The 20,510-nt window shown below is 50.8% G+C and overlaps 1 protein-coding gene and 1 long non-coding RNA gene across 8 annotated transcripts; one reads left to right on the forward strand and one right to left on the reverse strand.

The window, feature by feature from the left end:
• The first annotated feature begins 7,870 nt into the window (after positions 1-7,870).
• Positions 7,871-20,070, forward strand: LOC118542828 (cell adhesion molecule CEACAM6-like). Of its 7 annotated transcripts, none has more exons than XM_078063175.1 (11): positions 7,871-8,043; positions 8,845-9,204; positions 12,790-13,068; positions 13,447-13,701; positions 16,208-16,486; positions 17,452-17,572; positions 18,550-18,602; positions 18,926-18,957; positions 19,397-19,438; positions 19,525-19,626; positions 19,706-20,070. In XM_078063175.1, exons 1-11 carry the CDS (start codon positions 7,980-7,982, stop codon positions 19,769-19,771), a joined length of 1,653 nt encoding a protein of 550 aa, XP_077919301.1. In that variant the 5' UTR covers positions 7,871-7,979; the 3' UTR covers positions 19,772-20,070. The 7 variants fall into 7 exon arrangements, with proteins under 7 accessions (XP_077919301.1, XP_077919302.1, XP_077919303.1 ...); XM_078063176.1 differs by having other exon boundaries at positions 12,793-13,068; XM_078063177.1 differs by lacking the exon at positions 19,525-19,626.
• Positions 10,057-13,629, reverse strand: LOC144380265 (uncharacterized). The gene is made up of 2 exons (XR_013444279.1): positions 13,090-13,629; positions 10,057-10,276 (listed from the first exon to the last, which is right to left on the reverse strand). It is a non-coding gene; the product is annotated as an uncharacterized LOC144380265 (long non-coding RNA).
• Positions 20,071-20,510: the final 440 nt, after the last annotated feature.

Here is a 20,510-nt window from a genome sequence, read left to right on the forward strand (position 1 = left end):
ACATTGCATCGTATTAGGAGGGACATCCTAACTACTTGTCTAGACCTTATGCCAATATAACTATTTTCATGACATAAAAATTGATTAGCGGGCATTTTTTTAGGTTTTTCTTTACATTCCAGTTAGTTGGGGTGCCTGGGTGGCTCAGGCGGTTGGGTCCTGATCTCAGGGTCGTGGGATCAAGTCCCGTGTAGGGCTCTGTGCTCAGTGGGGAGTCTGCTGGAGATCCTCTCCCTCTGCCCCTCCCCCCTCGCTCTCTCGCAACAAAACAAAACAAATAAGTCTTTAAAATTTAAAAAATAAAATCAATTCCAGTTAGTTAACATGCAGTGTAGTATTAGTCTTAGGTGTACAATATACTGCTTCAACCCTTTCATACAACACCTGGTGCTCATCACAACCAGTGCCCTCCTTAATCCCCATCTCCTATTTCACTCATTCCCCCACTCACCTCCCCTCTGGCAACCATCAGCTTGTTCTCATAGTTGAGTCTGTTTCTTGGTTTGCCTCTCTTTCTCTCTCTTTTCCCCCATTCTAATTTGGTTTGTTTCTTAAATTCCACATGCCTGAAATCATATGGTATTTCTCTTTCCCTGACTGATGTAGTTCACTTAGCATAACACACTCTAGCTCCACCCACATTGTTGCAAATGAAAAGGTTTCATTCTTTTTTTGTGGCTGAGAAATATTCCATTGTATATATACACCACATCATCTTTATCCATTTATCAACTGATGGACATTTGAGCTGTTTCCATAGTTTGGCTATTGTAAATAATGTTGCTATAAACATCGGGGTGTGTGTATCCCTTTGTATTAGGACTTTTGTATCCTTTGGGTAAATACCTAGAGAGCACTTCCTGGATCACTGGGTAGTTTTATTCTTAACTTTTGGGGAACCTTTCTACTGTGTTCCAGAGTGGCTGCCCCGGTTTACATTCCCACCAACATGCAGGAGTGCTCTCCTTTCTAATCAGTGGGCATTTTTTTGTGCAAAGACAAATTTGTATACAGAAATTACAAGATTAGAAAACTATCTACCATGCTGGTCCTCAACAGAAGGAAAGCTGTCTATGACAAGCCCACAGTTAATGTCATACTCAGTGGTGAAAGGCTGAAAGCTTCTCTATTAGAATCAGAAACATGACAAGGGTGCTCATCCTCACCACTTCTATTCAGCATAGTACTGAGAGTCTTAGAGCAATTACGCAAGAAAAAGAAATAAAAGGCATTCATGCCAGAAAAGAAGTAAAATTCTCCTTGTTTGTAAATGACATGATCTTATATAAAGAAACTCCAAAGGCTCCATGAAAAACTGTCAGAACTAATAAATTTAAGGAAGCTGGAGGATGCGGGGCACCCGGGTGGCTCAGTCGGTTAAGCATCTGTCTGCCTTCGGCTCAGGTCATGATCCCTGGGTCCTGGGATCAAGCCCCGCATCGGGCTCCCTACTTGGCGGGGAGCCTGCTCTCCCTCTCCCTCTACTGTTCCCCCTGTTTGTGTTCTCTCTCTCTCTCTGTCAAATAAATAAATAAAATCTTAAAAAAAAAAAAAAAAAGGAAGCTGGAGGATGCAAAATCCATCTACAGAAATCAGTGCATTTCTATCCACTAACAAAGAACCTATGGCAAACTACCTGGAAAACAAATAAAAGGTTCCCATTTCCCAGGGCATCAGAAAGAATGAAATGCTTTGCCCTGGCGGGGCCCTGAGGGGTGGAAGCAGGCACCGGGGAGGCAGGGAGTAGTCCAGTCTGTAGGGTCAGAGGCAAGGGAACTCTGCTCTGTGGGCACCAAAGATGCTGCTTGGGAGGCAACCCCCAGCCCCACAGACTATGGGTCAAGGAATAAGCAGAGTCCGCTCAACCAGAAGAGAAGCAAAGATAAAACACGATGGCTTCAGTGTCTAATGGGAAGCAAGACCCAGGTCCCCATTTGCCACCAAGAAAGCAGAGCCTGTAGGTTTGGAGTACTGCCCAAAGATGCACTTGCTGGTGTCTTGGCGTTCGGCTTTGCAAATGCCATACCTAGGAGAATGCCAGAGTAGATTCCATTCCTTGGAAGATCTGCTCTTTTTTGGCCCAGGAAATAGCAGGAATGGCTGCTTATGTGTGAAGAATGCAAAATAAAGGATGCATTGAATGAAAAGGACATTCACAGCCTTCACCTTCCTGAACTCTGTATCTATTAAAGTTTCCTACACCTCTGAATTTGTACACATTTAAAATTTCAAGTGTTGTGGCGCCTGGGTGGCTCAGTCGTTAAGCGTCTGCCTTGGGCTCAGGTCATGATCCCAGTGTCCTGGGATTGAGCCCCGCACCGGGCTCCCTGTTCAGCGGGAAGCCTGCTTCTCCCTCTCCCACTCCCCCTGCTTGTGTTCCCTCTCTTGCTGTGTCTCTGTCAAATAAATAAGTAAAATCTTTAAAAAAAATCTTTAAAATTTCAAGTGTACTTTAAAATAGTATACTTAGAGTGGGACTGAAACATTGTGATACTCTCACTCTGTTGGGATGCTTCTTGTGGAAGATTCTCAATGAAACTCAACAGCAAATGTTTTCCTGCTGTTTAAGAACCTATTGAGAGTTCTCCACATGGAAAAAAAATTATGTTGCAACTAGCTTGTTTACAGCTAAGTAAAAGAATTCAAAGTCTTCTCTAAAAAAAAGAAAAGAAACGAGAAAAAAGAAACAATAAAATAATTTGGACTAATTGTAACCCAGGAGGGGAAAGATCTGTAGACTGTCAGAACTAATAAATTTAACGAAGCTGGGAATGCCTTCCCCTTTAAAGCACCCTCCACTCCCAAGCCCTCTGGACAGGAAACATGGTCTTTGAAACATGAGTCCACCGTCTTCCCAGCATGCTGGCTTCCTGAATAAAGCAACCTTTCCTGACCTAAATGTGAGATGGGAATCCATTAAAATCCTTGAGGATTTTGAGCACCCTGTTCAGTGGGGAGCCTGCTTCTCCCCCTCCCACTCCCCCTGCTTGTGTTCCCTCTCTCACTGTGTCTCTCTCTGTCAAATAAATAAAGAAAATCTTAAAAAAAAAAAAAAACTTAGGTAGATATTTCTTCTATGGCCAACGGGCATATGAAAAAAGGGAAATGCAAATCAAAACCGCAGTGAGATATTACCACACACCTTTTGGAATGGCTATCATATAAAAAAGAAAAAAGAAAGAAAAGAAAGCCCAGGCACCTGGGTGGCTTAGTCAGTTAAACATCCACCTTCAGCTCAGGTCATGATCCCAGGATCCTGGGATCGAGCTCCATGCTGGGCTCCAGGGAGCCTGCATCTCCTTCTCCCTCTGTCATTCCCCCCGCTTGTGCTCTCTGCCTCTCTCTATCTCTCTGTCAAATAAATAAATAAAAATCTTTAATTAAAAAAAGAAGACAAGTGTTGGTGAGGGTGTTGAGAAATTGGAATCCTTGCACCCCATTGCAGAGAATGCAAACTGGCCTGGCCACTCTGAAAACAGTATGGAGGTTCCTCAAACAATTAAACATACAACTACACTAAGATCCAGCAATTCCACTTCCGGGCATTTCTCCAGAAGAACTGAAATCAAGATCTCGAGGAGATATTAGCACACCTGTATTCATTGCAACACTCTTCACAGTAGCTGAGATATGGAAACAACCTAAATGTCTACTGAAAGACGAATGGTTGAGGAAAATGTAGCACATACATATAATGGAACACTATTAAGAGGACAGATTTCATATGCAGTGTTAATAAAGTAAAAAAAGATGAAAGAAAATGAAAAATGTTATCACAGTCAAAACCAAAACAAACACCACACTGAGATGCCACTTCACATACAGTAGACTGGCTGAAATATTAAAAAGACTTTGCAAACTAAGTGTTGTTGAGGATGGGGGGCAACTGGGAACTCTCGTACATCGCTAGTGAGAAAGTACAATTAAAACTACTTTGGAAAACAGTGTAGCCTGTTTTTCAAAAAATTAAATGTGTGACTCCTTAGTGATCCCTTCACTGCACTGCTGAGTGGAACTCTACCCAAGAGAAATGAAAGCACATGCCCGCTTCTAAGACTCCTGCCCAAAAGTTCCTGGCAGGTGTACTTGTAATCGCCCAGAGTTGGAAAGAACATAAATGTCCATAAATGAGCGAATGAATTAAAAAAAAAACTTTCTGCATCCTTCCAATGTAACACAACTAAGGGATAAAAAAGAAAAAAACACTTTGGGGGCGCCTGGGTGGCTCAGTTGTTAAGCGCCTGCCCTGTCCCAGGGTCCTGGGATCAAGCCCCGCATCTGGCTCCCCGCTCAGCGGGAAGCCTGCTTCTCCCTTTCCCACTCCCCCTGCTTGTGTTCCCTCTTTCGCTATCTCTCTTGGTCTCTTAAATAAATAAAATCTTAAAAAAAAGAAAGAAAGAAGAAAAACTGTGGATACTTGCAATAACATGGAGCAATGGGTTAATTAAGAAAAATGACGCTGAGTAAAGAAGTCAACCCCAGCCCCAAGTTATATTGTATGACTCCACTTCTCAAAATTCTAAAAAATGCACACTAATCTATAACAACAAAACAAATATAAGGTTTCATGGGAACATGGGGAAGGAGGGTCAGAGGGGTGGGAATGAAGAGAATAAAGAGGACACGAGATTTTTGAGAGGAAGGGACATATATTTTCACCTAGGAATGACATCTCTGCATGCCCGTGGCAAAACTTATTAAATTGTATACTTTCAATATGTTGAATTACTTATATGTCAACTGTAATTCAATAAAGTGGTTAAAAATTATACGTCCATATATGAAATATTTTTTCAAGTACAAATTTTAAAAAATACACAACTGGATAGAGGGACTTTATCGTTTCCTGCACAGTCCACCAGAGGGCGGCAGAGCTGCTCTACACCTGGGCGCCTTCCTCAGCACCCACAGCCCAGCAGGGTCTGACCCTCCCCAGCCTCACCCAGTTACCGTCCTCCTGGCTCTCCAGGCTCCCCACACTGGACCCCGTCAGCGCCCCTAGCCAGCCAGGCATCTGCCCGCTGAGACTGGTCCCTCTATGGGCAGCTAGTCCCTCCACACCCTCTGTCCTAGGAGGGCCGAAGGTCCACTCACACTTCCGGACTCAGCCCCAGGTCACTTTCCCAGGAGTGCTCCATGTGACCCCCCCATCAGCTAAGACCCACTGACATGTCCAGACCCACCAGACACTTTCCCTTCCTGGCCCTTCTCTCGATTCTAATTGACTCCTCAGTGCCATGATTTCCTGACTGCCCGTAGCCCTGTTCCAAGGGAAACCCCGCGAGTCCAGGGCTCACATCTGTCCTGTTCTCTGTGGAGCTCCCAGGACCCAGCCCAGGGCCTGACACATCACAGAAGCCCAGTAAATACTCGTTAAATGCAGGAGGGAAACCACACAATGGAAGTCATTCCCGTTCACCTGGGGTCGGAGCCTCTTCCCCGCAGACCCAGGACACGGGCATCAGCATGGGAGGGGGCCAGCACGTGCCCGAGGCTGTCCCTGTAAGGCTGTCAGGGCTTTCCCCCTCCTAGATTCAGGAGGGACGACAGGGCCTCCTACAGTTAGAGGTCAGACCCCCATTCATTCCCAGAACACAGACACGCCCCTCCCCTCTCTGTCTGTGACTGACTTCTCTCCCCAGAGGGCCTGGGTGGGCAGCCTGTGTCCTTCCTCTTCTCTCAGAGATCTGACCTGCCACAAATTCTGGATCACCACCCCAGGTGCAGTTACTACCAGGGGAGTTCAGAGCCCTACACTGACCTCCAAACACGTCCGGAGGCAAGTCCTCATGCTGAGTGCCCCTGGTCTGTGGGGACACATGCTAGGTCTCCCTGAAAATTTCTCAGTAGCCCAAGGAATCCTGGGGCCCCCCAATTCCGAGGGGAATGTCCCGAGCAGGCAGGACAGAAGAACCCAGGATGTGCCTGTGTTTCCCCGGGACTGAGGGTCTCCTCCCCTTTCACAGAGGCAGCCCTGGGATCCCTCAGCTGACTCTCTGGGTGGAGCCGCCCCAGCTCCTAGTTCCTGTGGGGAGACCTAGAGCAGAGCAGAGACAGGGACACAGATGACTTGGAAGGAATCTCCCCAGTGCTGTGATGGGGAGACAGAGCCTTGTGGTGTTCAGCCTCCCAGGCTGGTGCCTTTTCCCCAAAGTCTCAAAAGACCCCTACAAGGTCATTCCTTGAAATCTCGAGGACAGAGAGCTCCTGGTGAGGGAGCACCATCCCTCTGGGTGGACAATTCTCCTGACACAGGATCAGGAATCTTCTGAATACTGCCTGTCCTCTCCCTGGGCTCACGCTGCCCTGGGATGGAGTCAGGCAGACCAGGACCCAGGCTGACCAGTCCCTCACCTCTGCCCAGGGCTCCCGACCCACACACATCCTTGGGAGCCTGGTCAGCTCACACTTCCCTGGTGCAGCCCCCAGCATCGCCTCCAGGGGTCGACATAGGAACATGCAGACAACACAGGAAATTAAACCCTGAAGCTGGCTTTGGCTAAGGAGGTGGAGAAGGAGCCTGGTTTCCATCCCTTTCTCCAACAGACCCTTCTGGATCCCTCCCACGTGCCAGTTCTGTCCTGCCCGCTCCTTCTAGAGCCCTAGGAGCACTCTGATCTGACAAGGGTCCCTGTGCATCCGTCGCTCATTGCCTCATACCACCCATGGGGGAGGCAGGGTGACCACGGGAAAGTCCCCCAGGCAGAGAACACTGGCTGCCCAGGACGCTCAGGGGCACATGGACAGTCTCTGGGCCACAGTCCAGCCAACAGACACGGAGAGAGAGGGTCTCCTCAAAACCTACCCTTTTGAGGACCAGGGAGCCCCAGCCACCTGACCTCCCACCACCTCCTCTCTTCCCAGGACATGCAGGAAACCCCCATTGCGCCTGGGAACTGAGCTCTTGAGACACCTGGTCCTGGGTCTCTGTCCCTGGAAGCAGAGGCCAGGCTGGGGACACCCAGGGATGGGCCGTGGGTCCCTCACGCATCATGACACGGCCTGCCCCTTTCTCACCCCCAGAGTCATCTGCGGAGACTGGTGCCCAGCTGGGCTTCTCTGTTACAACAGAAATAATCCCCTGGATTTGGGGACCTGGGGCTCTGTGTGTGGTGCCCACAGACTCAAGGCCAGGACTCAGCAGAGGAGTAGGGAGAAGGGCCATCCTGTAAGGGAACCGGGTCCCCCTCAGTCTGGCTATTCAGAGTGTGCTCCCCAGGCCAGGACGATCGCATCACCTGGGAGCTTGTTAGAGGCAGACTCTGGGGTCCACACCACACCTGCTGAGTCAGAATCTGCATTTTCACAGGGTCTGCAGACCCTCTGTGGGCTCAGGAGAGGGAGAGGTGGCCCCACCCCCACATCATGGGGTCTCAGCCTGGCTGGGCATCTGCTGAAGCAGCATTTCTGGGTGTCACCTGGGCATTCACAGTCTTGATAAAGTTCCACAGGTGATTCCAGAGCACAGTGGGGGTGACATCCCTGTGACAAGGGTTCCTGAGGCAGCCCCCAGGCTCCTGCTCTGAAGGGAAAGCCACACGGGGAGGAGAGAGGGCTGTGGGGATGCTGACCCTGCACCTTGACCCCAGCTGTGGGGGTCACCAGACCCCAACGCCACAGGCTTGTGCTTGTCCAAACAAGGGCGTGTGCGCGCTCTCGCATATGGTGGGAAACCACAGCTGAAGACGGAGAGGCCACAGCTGTTCCCGGGGAACTGAAATGTAGACAGAAATGAAAGGGGAGGAAGGGGACAAGGGAGTCGGGAGGGAGGGGAAGGGAGGGGGAGGAGGGGAGGGGCCCTGGCAGAGACCCCGCCCCCGGCCCACGTAACCCCGCCCAGCGCTCCTGCCCCCAGAGGCGGCTCAGCTTAGAGGGAGGAAGGACGGCAGAACTGACAGGACAGGACGGCAGGGCTCCTGAGCGTTTCTGGAGCAGAAGCTCTTCCCCCAGAGGGAGGGACGGACCGGGCAGCAGGCACCATGGAGCCCCCGTCGGCCCCTCCCCGAGGAGGACGCGTCCCCTGGCAGGAGGTCCTGCTGGCAGGTGAGAGGGATGATCCCCTGCGAGGGGGCGGGAGGATGGGAGAGAGAGGCTGGCTGGGGTCTCCCAGGGAGGACAGGGCTCTGAGGGGGGACAGGGGAGCAGGGCAGGATGCGGGAGCCGGCTCAGCAACGGGAAAATCTCATGATCTGGAAGTGGGGAGCCAAGGGCTGTTTCCCAAGTTACTCATCACTGAGGACTGAATTCTGAAAACTGATAACAACAACCAGGGACCCTAAACACTGCCCTTTCCCACCGCCTGAGATCTTGATAGACAAACGCCAGACTTGGAGGGCCCTGGGGCCACATTCATTGAGCCCCCGGTATTTACAGCCTGCCCCACCCCTGGGGTACAGCACAGATCAGAGGAGTCCCTGCCCTCCCCGAGCTCAGTTCTATGGGGAGGAAGACAGACACGCAGAGACGTCTAGAATGTGATGTCAGGTCCTGACAAGCACCATGAAGGGAACAGAGCAGGGAAAGGTCAGAATGTGAAGACAGAGGGTCTTTAGAGGAGGTGCTCAGGGCAGGCCTCTCCCCAGGACCCCCTGAGTGGGAGCAGGTATCCAAGGGCAGGGAGGGACTGAGCGACAGACATGTGAGGAAGAGTGTTCTAAACAGAGGAAATTAAGTTCAGAGGCGCTGAAGTAGTGTGGTCATGCCGCTGACCTTGACCAGCAGGAGACACACACTCACACACACACCCCGAGGCTGGGGGATTAGGACCTGCTCTCTCTCCAGAACCCCAGCTTTCCCTCCCAACACATAGGTCCAAACTGATCCATCTCCTCTCTTCCCTCCTAGTCTCACTCCTAACCTTCTGGAACCCGCCCACCACTGCCCAAGTCACTGTGGAATCGGTGCCACCCAATGTTGCTGAAGGGAAGGATATTCTTCTGCTCGTCCACAATCTGCCCAGAAATCCTATAGGCTATGGCTGGTTCCGAGGGGAAACTGTAGAGCCCAGCCGTCAAATTGTATCATATGCAGTAGACAGAAATGAAACTACCCCAGGGCCTGCACACAGCGGCAGAGAGACAATATACCCCAATGGATCCCTGCTCTTCCAGAACATCACCCTGAACGACACAGGACACTACACCGTAATAATCACAAAGAGAAATTTTCAAGTTGATCAAGGAACAGGACAGCTGCGCGTATTCCGTGAGTAATTCCTCTCTCACCTCTGGTGTTGGGTGGGGTGAATTCTACTTCACACAACAGGATTCACAGGCCTGGATTGTACCTCCATCCCCCTCTGCATTATGTCCCATGTGGGGTTCGAGCATTAAGTGTGGGACACACACAGTGGAGACAAACTTCCTAAGATCGAATTCCCTTCGTGGATTCCAGCCCCAGTACATTCGCTGCAAAGAGAAGGACCAGTCTGATGGGAATAACCCAGCAGAGGGAGACAGATTAGGTCCAACTCCTTGGGCTCCTTCCCGTGACCATGACTCTGAGAAAGACCCTGCGGGGCTCAGTCAGGGCCAGGCATAAGGGGCCCCTGGGATCCTCTCCAGGGCTCAGCCCAGAAAGCCCCTGCCCAGATCCCTGACTCAGGGCTCCTGAATCCAGTGACGCTGGGGAGTCCATGCCAGATGTGGGTTTTGGCTTCCTGGCAGGGGGGCAGGGAGCAATGATTTCCTGGCTGCCTGAGTCCTGAGGTTCCTGAGCTGGTCACCAGGCTCGGCACCAAGAGCCACATCTGGGGAGGGGCAGAGCCTGGTCCTTCACCTGGTACTTGGGGTGGAAAGCAGAGATAGGCAAGGTCCCTGGGCCACTGTCTGACTGCCCTGGGGGATAGGAGACCCCGGAGGAAGGTCAGCACCCCCAGGGAGGAACAGAGGAGAGAAGATGCTCCTGGCAGCAAGTCCCGCACCAGGATCGGGCCCAGGGAGCCGTCTCTCATGGAGGCAAGTGACAGTTTATCTGGGCAGCTCCTCTATACCAAGCCTTAGGTCAAGTAATTGTGAAAGATTTAAGGTTAATTACAGACAACACAGCAAGCCTGAGACCATTTACTTGATTTTATTGAGGGGAAACAGAGGCACAGGGCGATGCAGACATTGAATCAGAGTCACACAGGCAGATCACAATCCTACAAGGTCTGTCTGCAGGTACAGGCCTGTCTCTCCACCCAGGGGGCCTTATCAGGCATCTATGGACCCTGAGACCAGCTGTGGGATCAGACCTTTCTTCTTAGGGATCCACAGCTCAAGGTAGATGTTCTGGTCTGGGAAGTGAGAGCAAATGCAGAATTAATGTTGTTACTCAAGAACTAAATTCATCAACGACCAGAGTCAGCTGGGGAATGCCCAGGCCTCCCCTCAGGTGGCCAATCCACAGCTCCTGCGTCGGACTTGGAATCACTTATTGTTTCCTGATGTGCTGATGGCATCCCACTGGAGTGTAAGGGAAAGGACTCTGCCCTCTCCTCCCGACTGCATACCTCTAACCGGCACAGGGCCCAACAACTCAATTGCTCTTTCATGAAGGAGGGAAGGAATGAATGAATGATTCCCAATCTCTTCAGAGTCTGGTCCCTGGATGCAGAACTCTAGGAGGTTCTAGCCACACCTGTTCCCTGTCCCTCCAGGGGCTGAGACCCATGTTCTATCCCTCTGACCACCAGCCCCTCAGGCCACTGCCAGAGAGTCTCATGAGGACTGTGGTGTTGCTCAGCCATGGGAGGATCCTGCCTCTGGGTCAACTGAGGGCTCTTAGTGCCCGGAGTCTTTGAAGTCACTTGTAACCCTCACTGCTCACAGCCTGGGACATTTCTGGCTCTCTTCTCCGTCCATGTCCCTCATCTTCCTCCTCCTCCTCCTTTCCAGCTGGGACTACCCCTGCTCTGCACAGCCTCCTTTACCCTTAAGCCTTGCCTGGATTCTTCTGCTAACACCTGTGGCCCGGCCCACCCTGCCAGGCAACAGTAAAGGACACAGAAATCCGGGCACCATCCTCTGTCGGGCTCCATCAGGAGCCAGTTTCCCCAGGTCACCAGGAGAGCAAGCTTTCACGGTGCCCTCATCCAGGGCTCTTTCCCTCCGTGACGCCATCAGGTGGAACACACCACATGACAAGGACATGTGACCTCTTGATCTACTCTCTACATGACTCCAGCAGGGAGTCAAAGGCAGAAGGGGCAGGTCTGCGGTTCCCAAAAGCTCATGGGCTCATCTCATGCCTTTTACTCCTGACTCACGTCCTCGTCCTGGTGAGGCTCTCGTTCTTCCCAGTGGTTCCCCAGACCCTCCCACGGTGGGGCTGGCCAGACCCTGTGCCTTCTGACTGGTTCACTGCCAATTTCACACACATATGGGTGCTTCTGAGGACACCTTCACCATAGGGTGGAATCCTCTCACACAGTGAGATCCATCAGTCCCTGTCCTTTCACTTAGATGCTGCCCAATTTGGGTAAATTGGATCAAACTTGTGTTTCCTGAGGTCAAAAGAAAGCCACATACAAGCATTGGGTTTCTTTCCATTCTGACTGTAGAAATTGGTGGCAGGGACTTGCTTTCCTAAATTTACTAACATAACGCATATCATTTCTACTAATTTGGTATCATTCCTCCTTTTATATAACAGAGGCACCTCAGACTTTCCCTCATCAATTCTGTTTCTTAACAGGATTCACTTGTCTTTCTCTACCCAGGGAGTCACTGATTTCAAACCCACTATAACGTCTTCCTTCATTCATCATGTGATCCTGGTTGGACTGCAGAACTTGGTCTACAACATATAGTGCTCTCTACGGAGATATTCCTCCAGAAACGGGTCTTAGATTTTTCGGGTATTAACACTGAGTTTCATATGGAAACCATTTATTTTCTCAAATTTCTATCTCATAACTGTGTTTACAAATGGTCCATGAAGGCCAGGCACCCTCCCCCCACCCCTCCACCTCCCACCAGTCACCCCTTCTGCATTTGAAAACACCCACTTGTATTTCAGGAAAGACCAGCATGGTTCTCATTGGCCTCTGCAGTGGGAAAAGAGACTTTAAAGACTGAGGGCAGAGCACATAGTTCTCTGCCAAAGCCAGCCAGGCCCTGCCTGTCCCCCTCACTCTTTTCTGGATCATTTCTAGTCTTGACTCTGCGCCACCACTATCTCAGGTCAGTCACCATGAAACACCTGGGCGGAACTGTCCTACTTCGTGGCCCTGCAGCCTGAGTGCTGGACTGACCTCCAAGCTTGCCCCTGGTGTCCCCTGGTATTACTTCTGCTCAAATACCCCCTTCCAGGCCATGCTGTCCAGTGTTCTCCAGGCTTATGAGCTCTGGGAAGGCCCATCATTGCCCATCTCCAGGACAACCCTGGAAACAAGGCCTCAAGGAGAACACCGCAGGTTGACTGGTGTTAGGTGTGTGCAGTAGAAAGGACCTCAGCACCTGCACTTTCCAGGTGTGGCCTCTGAGGTTGGTCAGACAGTCAGTTGGTCAGGGAAGAACCAGGAGAGGCCCAGGGTGGTCTCTGACTTTGTCCTGTGTCTTCCACAACCAAACCCTGATGCTTCTTTGACCTGAGAAGACTTGCGCTTGCTCTCAGACAGAGAGCAGGTGGCCTGTGTTCTCTGAGCACTCAGGTCCTCTTGCATTTGTCTTGAGCTACACACACCTGCCTTATTCTTTGAAGGACTCAGGTTGGCTGAGAGGTGAGAGATGCCAACTCTGATTCGAGATGCCTGTGGAGGAATCACAGGTACCACTCAGGGCAATGTTCTTTCTGTTGTCTGCACAGTGGAGTTACCCAAACCCAACATCGCAAGCAACAACTCCGACCCCGTGGAGAATGTGGATTCTGTTGTAATAACGTGTGAGCCTCAGACTCAGAGCACAAGCTACCTGTGGTCAGTAAACAATGAGAGCCTCCCGGCCAGCACCAGGCTGCAGCTGTCCCTGGACAACAGGACTCTCACTATACACGGTGTCACAAGGAATGACACAGGACCCTATGAGTGTGAAACTCGGAACCCAGTGAGTGCCGGTCGTAGTGACCCATTCACCCTGAATGTTCTCTGTGAGTAACTTCCTTTCCTACCTGGCCCGGGCTGCCAGCCCAAATCCACATGCCGGGGGCCAGGCCACATCCATCCTTCTGGGGTCCGAGTCCATGACTCTCAGCTGGACCCCCAGGCTGGCCATGGCTTCTTGTCCCAGGCAAACCTGGGCAGGCCCAGCCTAAGCCAAGACTGGGAGGGGACAGGCTGCTTCTCCCTGAGAGGGGAAACAGGTGAATGTCTCAGACCCAGGCTCAGTGAACACAGGGTGCCTCTACTGGAACTTTTTAAAATGAGGTTGGGACCCAGCTCAGAGGGACACTGTGGCCCTAATACAGACCAGGAGCTTCGGTTTCCCTCGGATTGCATCACCTGTGCCTTTATTCTGTTTGCTCCAGATGGCCCGGACGCCCCCACCATTTCCCCACCAGACTCCTATTACCATCCAGGGGCCAACCTCAGTCTCTCCTGCCACGCAGCCTCTAACCCGCCCGCACAGTATTCTTGGTTTATCAATGGGAGGCCCCAGCCATTCACACAGGAGCTCTTTATCCCCAACATGACTGCAAATGATGGTGGATCGTATACCTGCCTCGCCTATAACTCTGGCACTCGCCTCAGTAAGACCACAGTCAAGACTATCACAGTCTCTGGTAAGTGGATCCCTGGAGCATCTGCACCGACGGCTGTGGTGAAGGTCTGTCTGGCTTTCAGCAAAGAGCCTAGAAGTGGTCATTTCCCATTTGCTCCCAAATCTGTCCCTGAACTCTCCCATTACATGTCTGCAGAGGCTTCCTCCCTGATTTCTCATGGCAGACCTTGGGTCCAGTCTGGAATGTGGGGAGGGGGGTTCTCAGCTCCAGAAAGCCCCATGCTTTGCAAATAGGGAAGAATAAAGGGTCCTCAGGTTCAAGTTGCTTTTTGTTGTTGAATTGCAGAAGTGCATTATATATTCTGGATATTAATCTCTTACCGGATAGGATTTGCAAATGTTTCCTTCCAATCCAACCCGCCCTCACTTTTTTTTTTTTTTTTAGTGAACTTTAGTTGACACACAACGTGACATTAGTTTCAGGTGTACAACATAGTGATTGGACAACTGTATATGTTATGCTCTACTCAACACAATGGAGGTCCCATCTGACCCCATGCAGCCCCATTAAAATACCATTGACTATATTTCCTGTGCTGTCCATTTCATCCCTATGTCCTGTTCATTCCAGACCTAGTGCTACCACTCTCCGGATTGTGTCTTTTGATGCACAGAAGTTTTCTATTTTGATGCAATCCAATTCATCTGTTTTTTCTTTTGTTGTCTCTGCTTTGGGTGTCATATCTAAGAAATCATTGGGAAATCCAGTTTCAATAAGTGTTTGCATTACGTTTTCTTCTAAGGCTTTTATAGTTTTGACTCTTATGTTTAGATGTTTGGTCTATTTTGCATTAACATTTGTACACGATGTACAAAGGTGTACATGGTGGAAGGTCAGGTCCAACTTCATTCGTTTGCATGGACATCCAGTGTTCCCAACACCATTTGTTGAATAGACTTTTTTCTCCATTGAATGGTCATGACAACCTTCTTGAAAATCATTCAACCACATATGCCAGTGTTTGTTTCCGGGGTGCCTATCCTATTTCATTGGTCTCTATGTCTGTCTTTATACCAGATCCCCATTATTATTGGTTAATGTAGCTTTGCAGTCAGGAAGTAGGAGTCCTCCAACTTTGTTCTTTTTCAAAATTAGTATTTGAGGCGCCTGAGATTCCAGGGAGGCATCGGGCTGGCTCAGTTGGTGGAACATGCGACTCTTGACCTCAGGGTTGTAGGTTTGTGCCCCATGTTGGATGTAGAGATTACTTTAAAATAAAATCTTAAAAAAAATTGATAGGGATTACATTGAATCTGTGGATCTGTCTGGGTAGCCTTGTCATTTTACCAATATGAAGTTTCATCACCATGAACATGGGATGTCTTTCCATTTATTTGTGTCCTCTGTAATTTCTTTCAGCAATGTTTTATAGATTTCCATGTACAGTCTGTTGACTCATTAATTAGTTCCTAAGATTTTGTTCTCTTTTTTCCTAAGTATTTTATTCTTTTTAATGTTATTGTAAGTGGAATTGTTTTCTTAAACACAGTGATTTTTGTATGTTGATTTTTGTATCCTACAACTTTGTTGAATTCTTAATTAGCTCAACAGTTTGTGTGTGTGTGTGGGGGGGATCATTAGGGTTTTGTACATAAAATTTCATGTCATCTGCAAAGAGACATAATTGTACTTACTCCTTTCCAATTTGATTGCATTCTCTGTTTTTTTTCCTCCTAATTATTTTTGCCTGGACTTCTGTACTGTGTTGAACACCGGTGCTGAGAGTGGCATGTTTATCTTCTACTTTCAGTGTTTCACCATGGAGTGTGACGCTAGCTGTGGCTGTTGCATGTAAGGCCTTTATTATGTTCAGTGGTTTCCTTCTATTTGTAAGGGTGCCAATATTCTGTACACAGTAACCACCACTCGACAGAAGGTTTTCACCAGGAGAGTCAATCCACAGATCTGGAAGTAAAAGTCTTCTTCAGAGTGAGAAGTCCTGTACATTAAAAACTCTTTGATTCCTAAGGTTGTGAAGACGGTGCATGTGGCTTTTATTCCCTAGTAAATTGTAACTATGTAAATGCCTTCCCTACTTTACATGAAGCTGCTTTGGACACAGAGATAGAAGGGCTGCAGGTCCTCCTCCCCCAATATACATGGAAAGGTATATAAGGAATGAGGCGTGATCTTTTAAAGTCACAAAAGTTCAAGAAAACAGTCACACAGAAGTCCATGGGAATAAAAAATTCCACCTGATGATGAGGATGCTGGACATGTGGCCTTGGAAGAGGTTCCTAGTGCTAATGCTACAGAGATGTCCGGGCAGAGCAGACACAGGACTGAGGGCCAGAAAGGAGCTTGAGGGTCAGAGGGGGAGGTACAGCCCTCTCCTTACAGATCGTCACCTGAACAAAGACACTCATCCTTCTGCAGGCAGCAGGGCCATCCTCTGGGGCACCTTTACAGAGCTCGCTGGGGCCCTCGGAGTGGCTGGCATCTCAGAGGAAGGAGTGTGACCCAAGGCCCCAGGCCCATTCTCATTCCATCACCTGTTTCCTCACAGAGCCAGTGGCCCGACCCTCTCTCCATGCCAACAACACCACAGTCACAGGAAATAAGGACTCTGTGGTCCTGACCCGCTCCACAAATAACACTGAGGTCTCCATCCACTGGTTCTTCAATGGCCAGAGTCTAAAGCTCACAGAGAGAATGAAGCTGTCCCAGGACAACAGCACCCTCACCATATGCCCTGTCAGGAGAGAGAATGCTGGGAATTTTCAGTGTGAGGTCTCCAACCCAGTTAGTTCTGGCAAAAGTGACCCCATCAGGCTGGATGTGAACTGTGAGTGACCCTCGACCTCTCTCTCTTCCCTGTATATTTTACTGGCAGGGGGTGTGAAATGGAATCAGGCCTGGAGGAGGTAGGAGCCACCTTCACCTTCAGAGCCTCTAGGGCAATGTGGATAAAATCCCTGGAATTAGACTAATCTTGTTAGCATCTTGGTTCTGATATGTACCAGCTATTGGAACTCGGGCAAGATGCTCTACCTCCTGAGCCTCAGTCTCCTCATCTGTAAAACTGGAAAGAACAGCTGGATCTTAGGGCTGTTATGAGGGTTGTTAATATGAGTTCATGAGATGAAATCCTGAGACGGCATCATACACAGATTCAGGCTCAATCAAATTTAGCAGCTATTGTCCTTTTGATACTAATGTTTTTGTTACTAGCTATGTCTCGGGGATTTGGGATTAAGTGTTGTCTGATTACGTTCCAGCCCGGTGACCTGCACTGATTTACTGAAGCCCTTTACACACTCAGATGCTCATTTTGCACAGTGGGGATGACACCTGGGCCCCTCATTGACAGGGAAGCAGCAGATGAGATAAACATAAAGTATTTCCCATGTGCCTGGCACAGGGCCAACCTCAAAAGCAGTCAGCTAATGCTATTCTCTTTAATTAGTGTTGAGTGAACAGGTAAGGGCCTCCCTCTAAGAACATTGATAGAAATGGAAAGGAAGACCCAGGGGAAGAGGCATAATGTGAGAGGAAAATGAACAGAACCCTGGCACTGGCCCCGGGGTTAGGGGACAATGTGAAGAATGAAGCAAGTCCAGGGTTTCACCATGAAGAACAGAAATGATGCAGCGGTCAAGGGGGTGGGGACATTGTGGTGAGAAAACACACACCACCCAGACCTCACTGGCCTTTCCTTCCTCCCTAACCAGGCCCTTCCCCCACGGCCCCTCCTGGCTTCCCCAGATTTGACTTGAGACTCATTCCCCTCCCTTTTTGTTCTTATTTCAGATGAAAGAAGCACCACAGTCCTCCCCGTGGGGTTCATCATTGGCATTGCAGTCGGGGTACTGGTCGGACTGGCACTGGCGGCCGCCCTGGGTTGTCTCCTGTTCCACCCAAGGACTGGAAGGTACGATGGCATTTCCCAGAAGCTGATCCTGTCCCCCAGCTGACCCCTGGCCAACAGGGGACCCCATCCTGACCTAGGATTCTGGGCTGGCTCTTCCAGGCCTCCCAACTGCCCCCTGGATTTTCCCTCTTATTCCATCTGGCTCCTTCCTCACCAGCTGCTGACCAGGGTGCTTCTTTCCAAGCTTCCTCGGTTTTAAATTAGGGACAACTAGGGAACAGCCCCTCAGGGTTGTCTGCATTCATGTGGCAAACCTACAGCTGTGCTCAGAGGACTAAGTACTCAGTAAACAGCACCTCCCATGGTTTATTTAAGTCCACACGCCCTGTGAGGGGGAGTTGCAGCCTCAGGAACTGAGGCTGGTCCTGGTCAGGGTCACGGAAAGGAGAGTGGAAGATCCTGACAGGCCAGGTGGGATCATCCTCCAAATGGCAGATGCGTGAACCACAGTCCCTGTTGTGTGAGAGCAGAAAACCTGGGTTCGGTCAGGGTGACGTCCTGGGATGTCCTTTATGCCTCTTGTGCAGGCAGATGGAGATAGAGGACGGGCTGCTGTCACATTTCAGCATCTCCTGGCCTGAGGGGACGAGGGTCTGGCCACAGCAGGGGCACCACATTCAGGGATCCAGCATACCCGGGGCTCCCCAGCTATCCTGCACGCATAGCTGCAGGCTTGACCCTTCCACTCAGACAAACCCTCATGTTTGATTCCTTTCCTGGGTCCTTGATCCCTTTTCAGGACACTTTCTCCTAGAAGCCCATCAGCCTGTGGGTCTTCCCCTGTGAGCCCAGGACAGAAGTGCTCCAAAGACCTTTCCTAATCGCCTCTCCTGGGCCTGTCCTCTGCTGAACAGCACTGGTGGAGAGAGGGGGTCTCTAACCCCTGCCTGGAATGAGGATCCTGCTTTTCCCCTGCTCTCACACCAAAGCTGTGACGTCTCCCTGCACCCCTCACATGTAAGCCTGATCTTTCCTAGGGCCAGTGGCTGGTGTGATCTCAGAGAGCTCTGTCGCCCAGCATCCACCCCCCGTGAGTATATCTTCAGCACGGGTGGGACCTGGAGCCCCGTAGTCCTGCCCACATTGTCCACTCCTGCCAGTCACTCCCCAGGGCCTCTGAGCCTTTCTCTGTGGCTTCAGCTCAGGGGACCTCAGCTGGCCATAGTTCCTGACTTGTAGAATCTAGATCATAGGTCAGCACCTTACCGTCACTGGGCCCTAAAATGCCAGTGGGTTTTCCCTGGGAGGTGCTCCTGCTTCCCTGTTCTCTGAGAGCTGAGGACCTGTCCCGTCCTGGAGGGTGGCCCCAAGCTTCTTCACAACCCTGGTGCTAACTCCTGTCTCTGTCCCCAGGCCATGGTCCAGCCAGCCACTCCGCATCCCCGGTAAGCCCGCCCCCTCCACCACTCTTTCCACTGGGGTCTGGGCTGTGCAGACTCAAGGTGGGCAACGAGCCAGTTCAGCACCACAGAGCAGACCTTGCTTCCCCCAGAGTAGCCAGGACAAGGCAAGCCCTGTTCTGGCCAGGAGTGGACCCTCTTCAGGGGCAGGACCACCCCCCAGCATGTCCTGAGTTGTCCCTGCTCCCCTGAGCTGGCCAAAGGAGAACCCTGGAGTCCAGCCAGGGGCAGGGTGGGCACTGGGAGCACCAGCCAGGGGTCCTGGGCTAACAGGAATGGGGCAGGGGGTGCAGTGGGCAGTGGTCAGGGACTGGAGTATGGGTCAGCAGGCTTGGAGAAGGCATCTCAAGAGGCAGAACCGGTCCCTCCCGTAGAGAAATGACCCTCCCTCTCTGGCTACCAACACCCATTCTCTCCTGTTTAGGACTCCCTGCCCAGCCCCACCACAGCCGCTCCCATCTACCAGGTGAGTGTGGGCAATGACTGCTCTGGTCCCCAAAGCCCAAGGGGGCCGAAGATCTGCGCCCATCCTGCCCCTGGCTGTGTTTTCAGGTTCAGGAAGCAAGACAGCAAGGGGGACAGGGCATTGTGGGAGGAAGGAGGGGCCCCGGGCAGACACCTGCCACACAGCGAGGCTCCCAGAGAGCAGCCCAGGTGGGCCTAGAACCTGAAAGTCACCCAGATATGTTCTAAGAAGGTGACAGGGGCTCAGAGGCCTCTTCTTCTTTTACAGGAATTACGACACCCCGACACAAACATTTACTGCCAGATCAACCACAAAGCAGAAATGGCTTCTTAGTTTCCCCTGGGAACTGCTCCTTCCAGGGCCCTCCTGAGACCCCAGACTCTAGGTGGGGTCAGGAGCTGCAGCCTGAGCCAGAAAACCGGCTCTAAGCCCTGAATATATTCAGGGACAAGGACCCAGGGTTGGGTCCCTCCTGATTTCTGGAGACCCCTACAGGCTGCCCTGAACCCAGGACAAAGGCCCCCATTTCCCAGGAAGTGGGGGTTCCCGGGAAAAGTGTCCTGACCCCTGAGCCACCGGGGATGATCTGAGAGGATCTGAATAAAGAGGATTCATCCCCTCCTTGGCCCTTTTTTTGGTGAATGGTAATTTCTCTGAGCAGAAATTTCCCCAGGGGCACCTGGCTGGCTCAGTCAGTAGAGCATGCAACTCTTTTTTTGTTTGTTTTTTAAGGTTTTATTTATTTACTTGAGAGAGAGAGAGAGAGATCACGAGCAGGGGAGAGGGGCAAAGGGAGAGGGAAAAGCAGACTCCCCACTGAGCAGGAAGCTGGACGTAGGGCTCCATCCATGGACCCCAGGACCATGTCCTGAGCCGAAGTCAGACGCTTAACCAACTGAGCCACCCAGGCACCCCGAGCATGCAACTCTTGATCTTGGGGTCATGAATTTGAGCCCCATGTGTGGCGTAGAGTTTACTTAAAAAATAATAATAATAGGGAGGGGGGGAAGATGGCGGAGGAGTAGGGGACCCTATTTTAACTGGTCCCCGGAATTGAACTGGATATCTACCA

This window comes from Halichoerus grypus, chromosome 15 (assembly GCF_964656455.1).
Source record: "Halichoerus grypus chromosome 15, mHalGry1.hap1.1, whole genome shotgun sequence".
Classification (NCBI taxonomy): Eukaryota; Metazoa; Chordata; class Mammalia; order Carnivora; family Phocidae; genus Halichoerus; species Halichoerus grypus.

Coding starts and splice junctions, on each gene's coding strand:
- LOC118542828 (XM_078063175.1), top strand. CDS start 7,980: ATGGAGCCCCCGTCGGCCCCTCCCCGAGGAGGACGCGTCCCCTGGCAG. Junction 13,702..16,207: donor CAAGACTATCACAGTCTCTG/GTAAGTGGATCC, acceptor GTTTCCTCACAG/AGCCAGTGGCCCGACCCTCT. Junction 18,958..19,396: donor CCAGCCACTCCGCATCCCCG/GTAAGCCCGCCC, acceptor TCTCCTGTTTAG/GACTCCCTGCCCAGCCCCAC.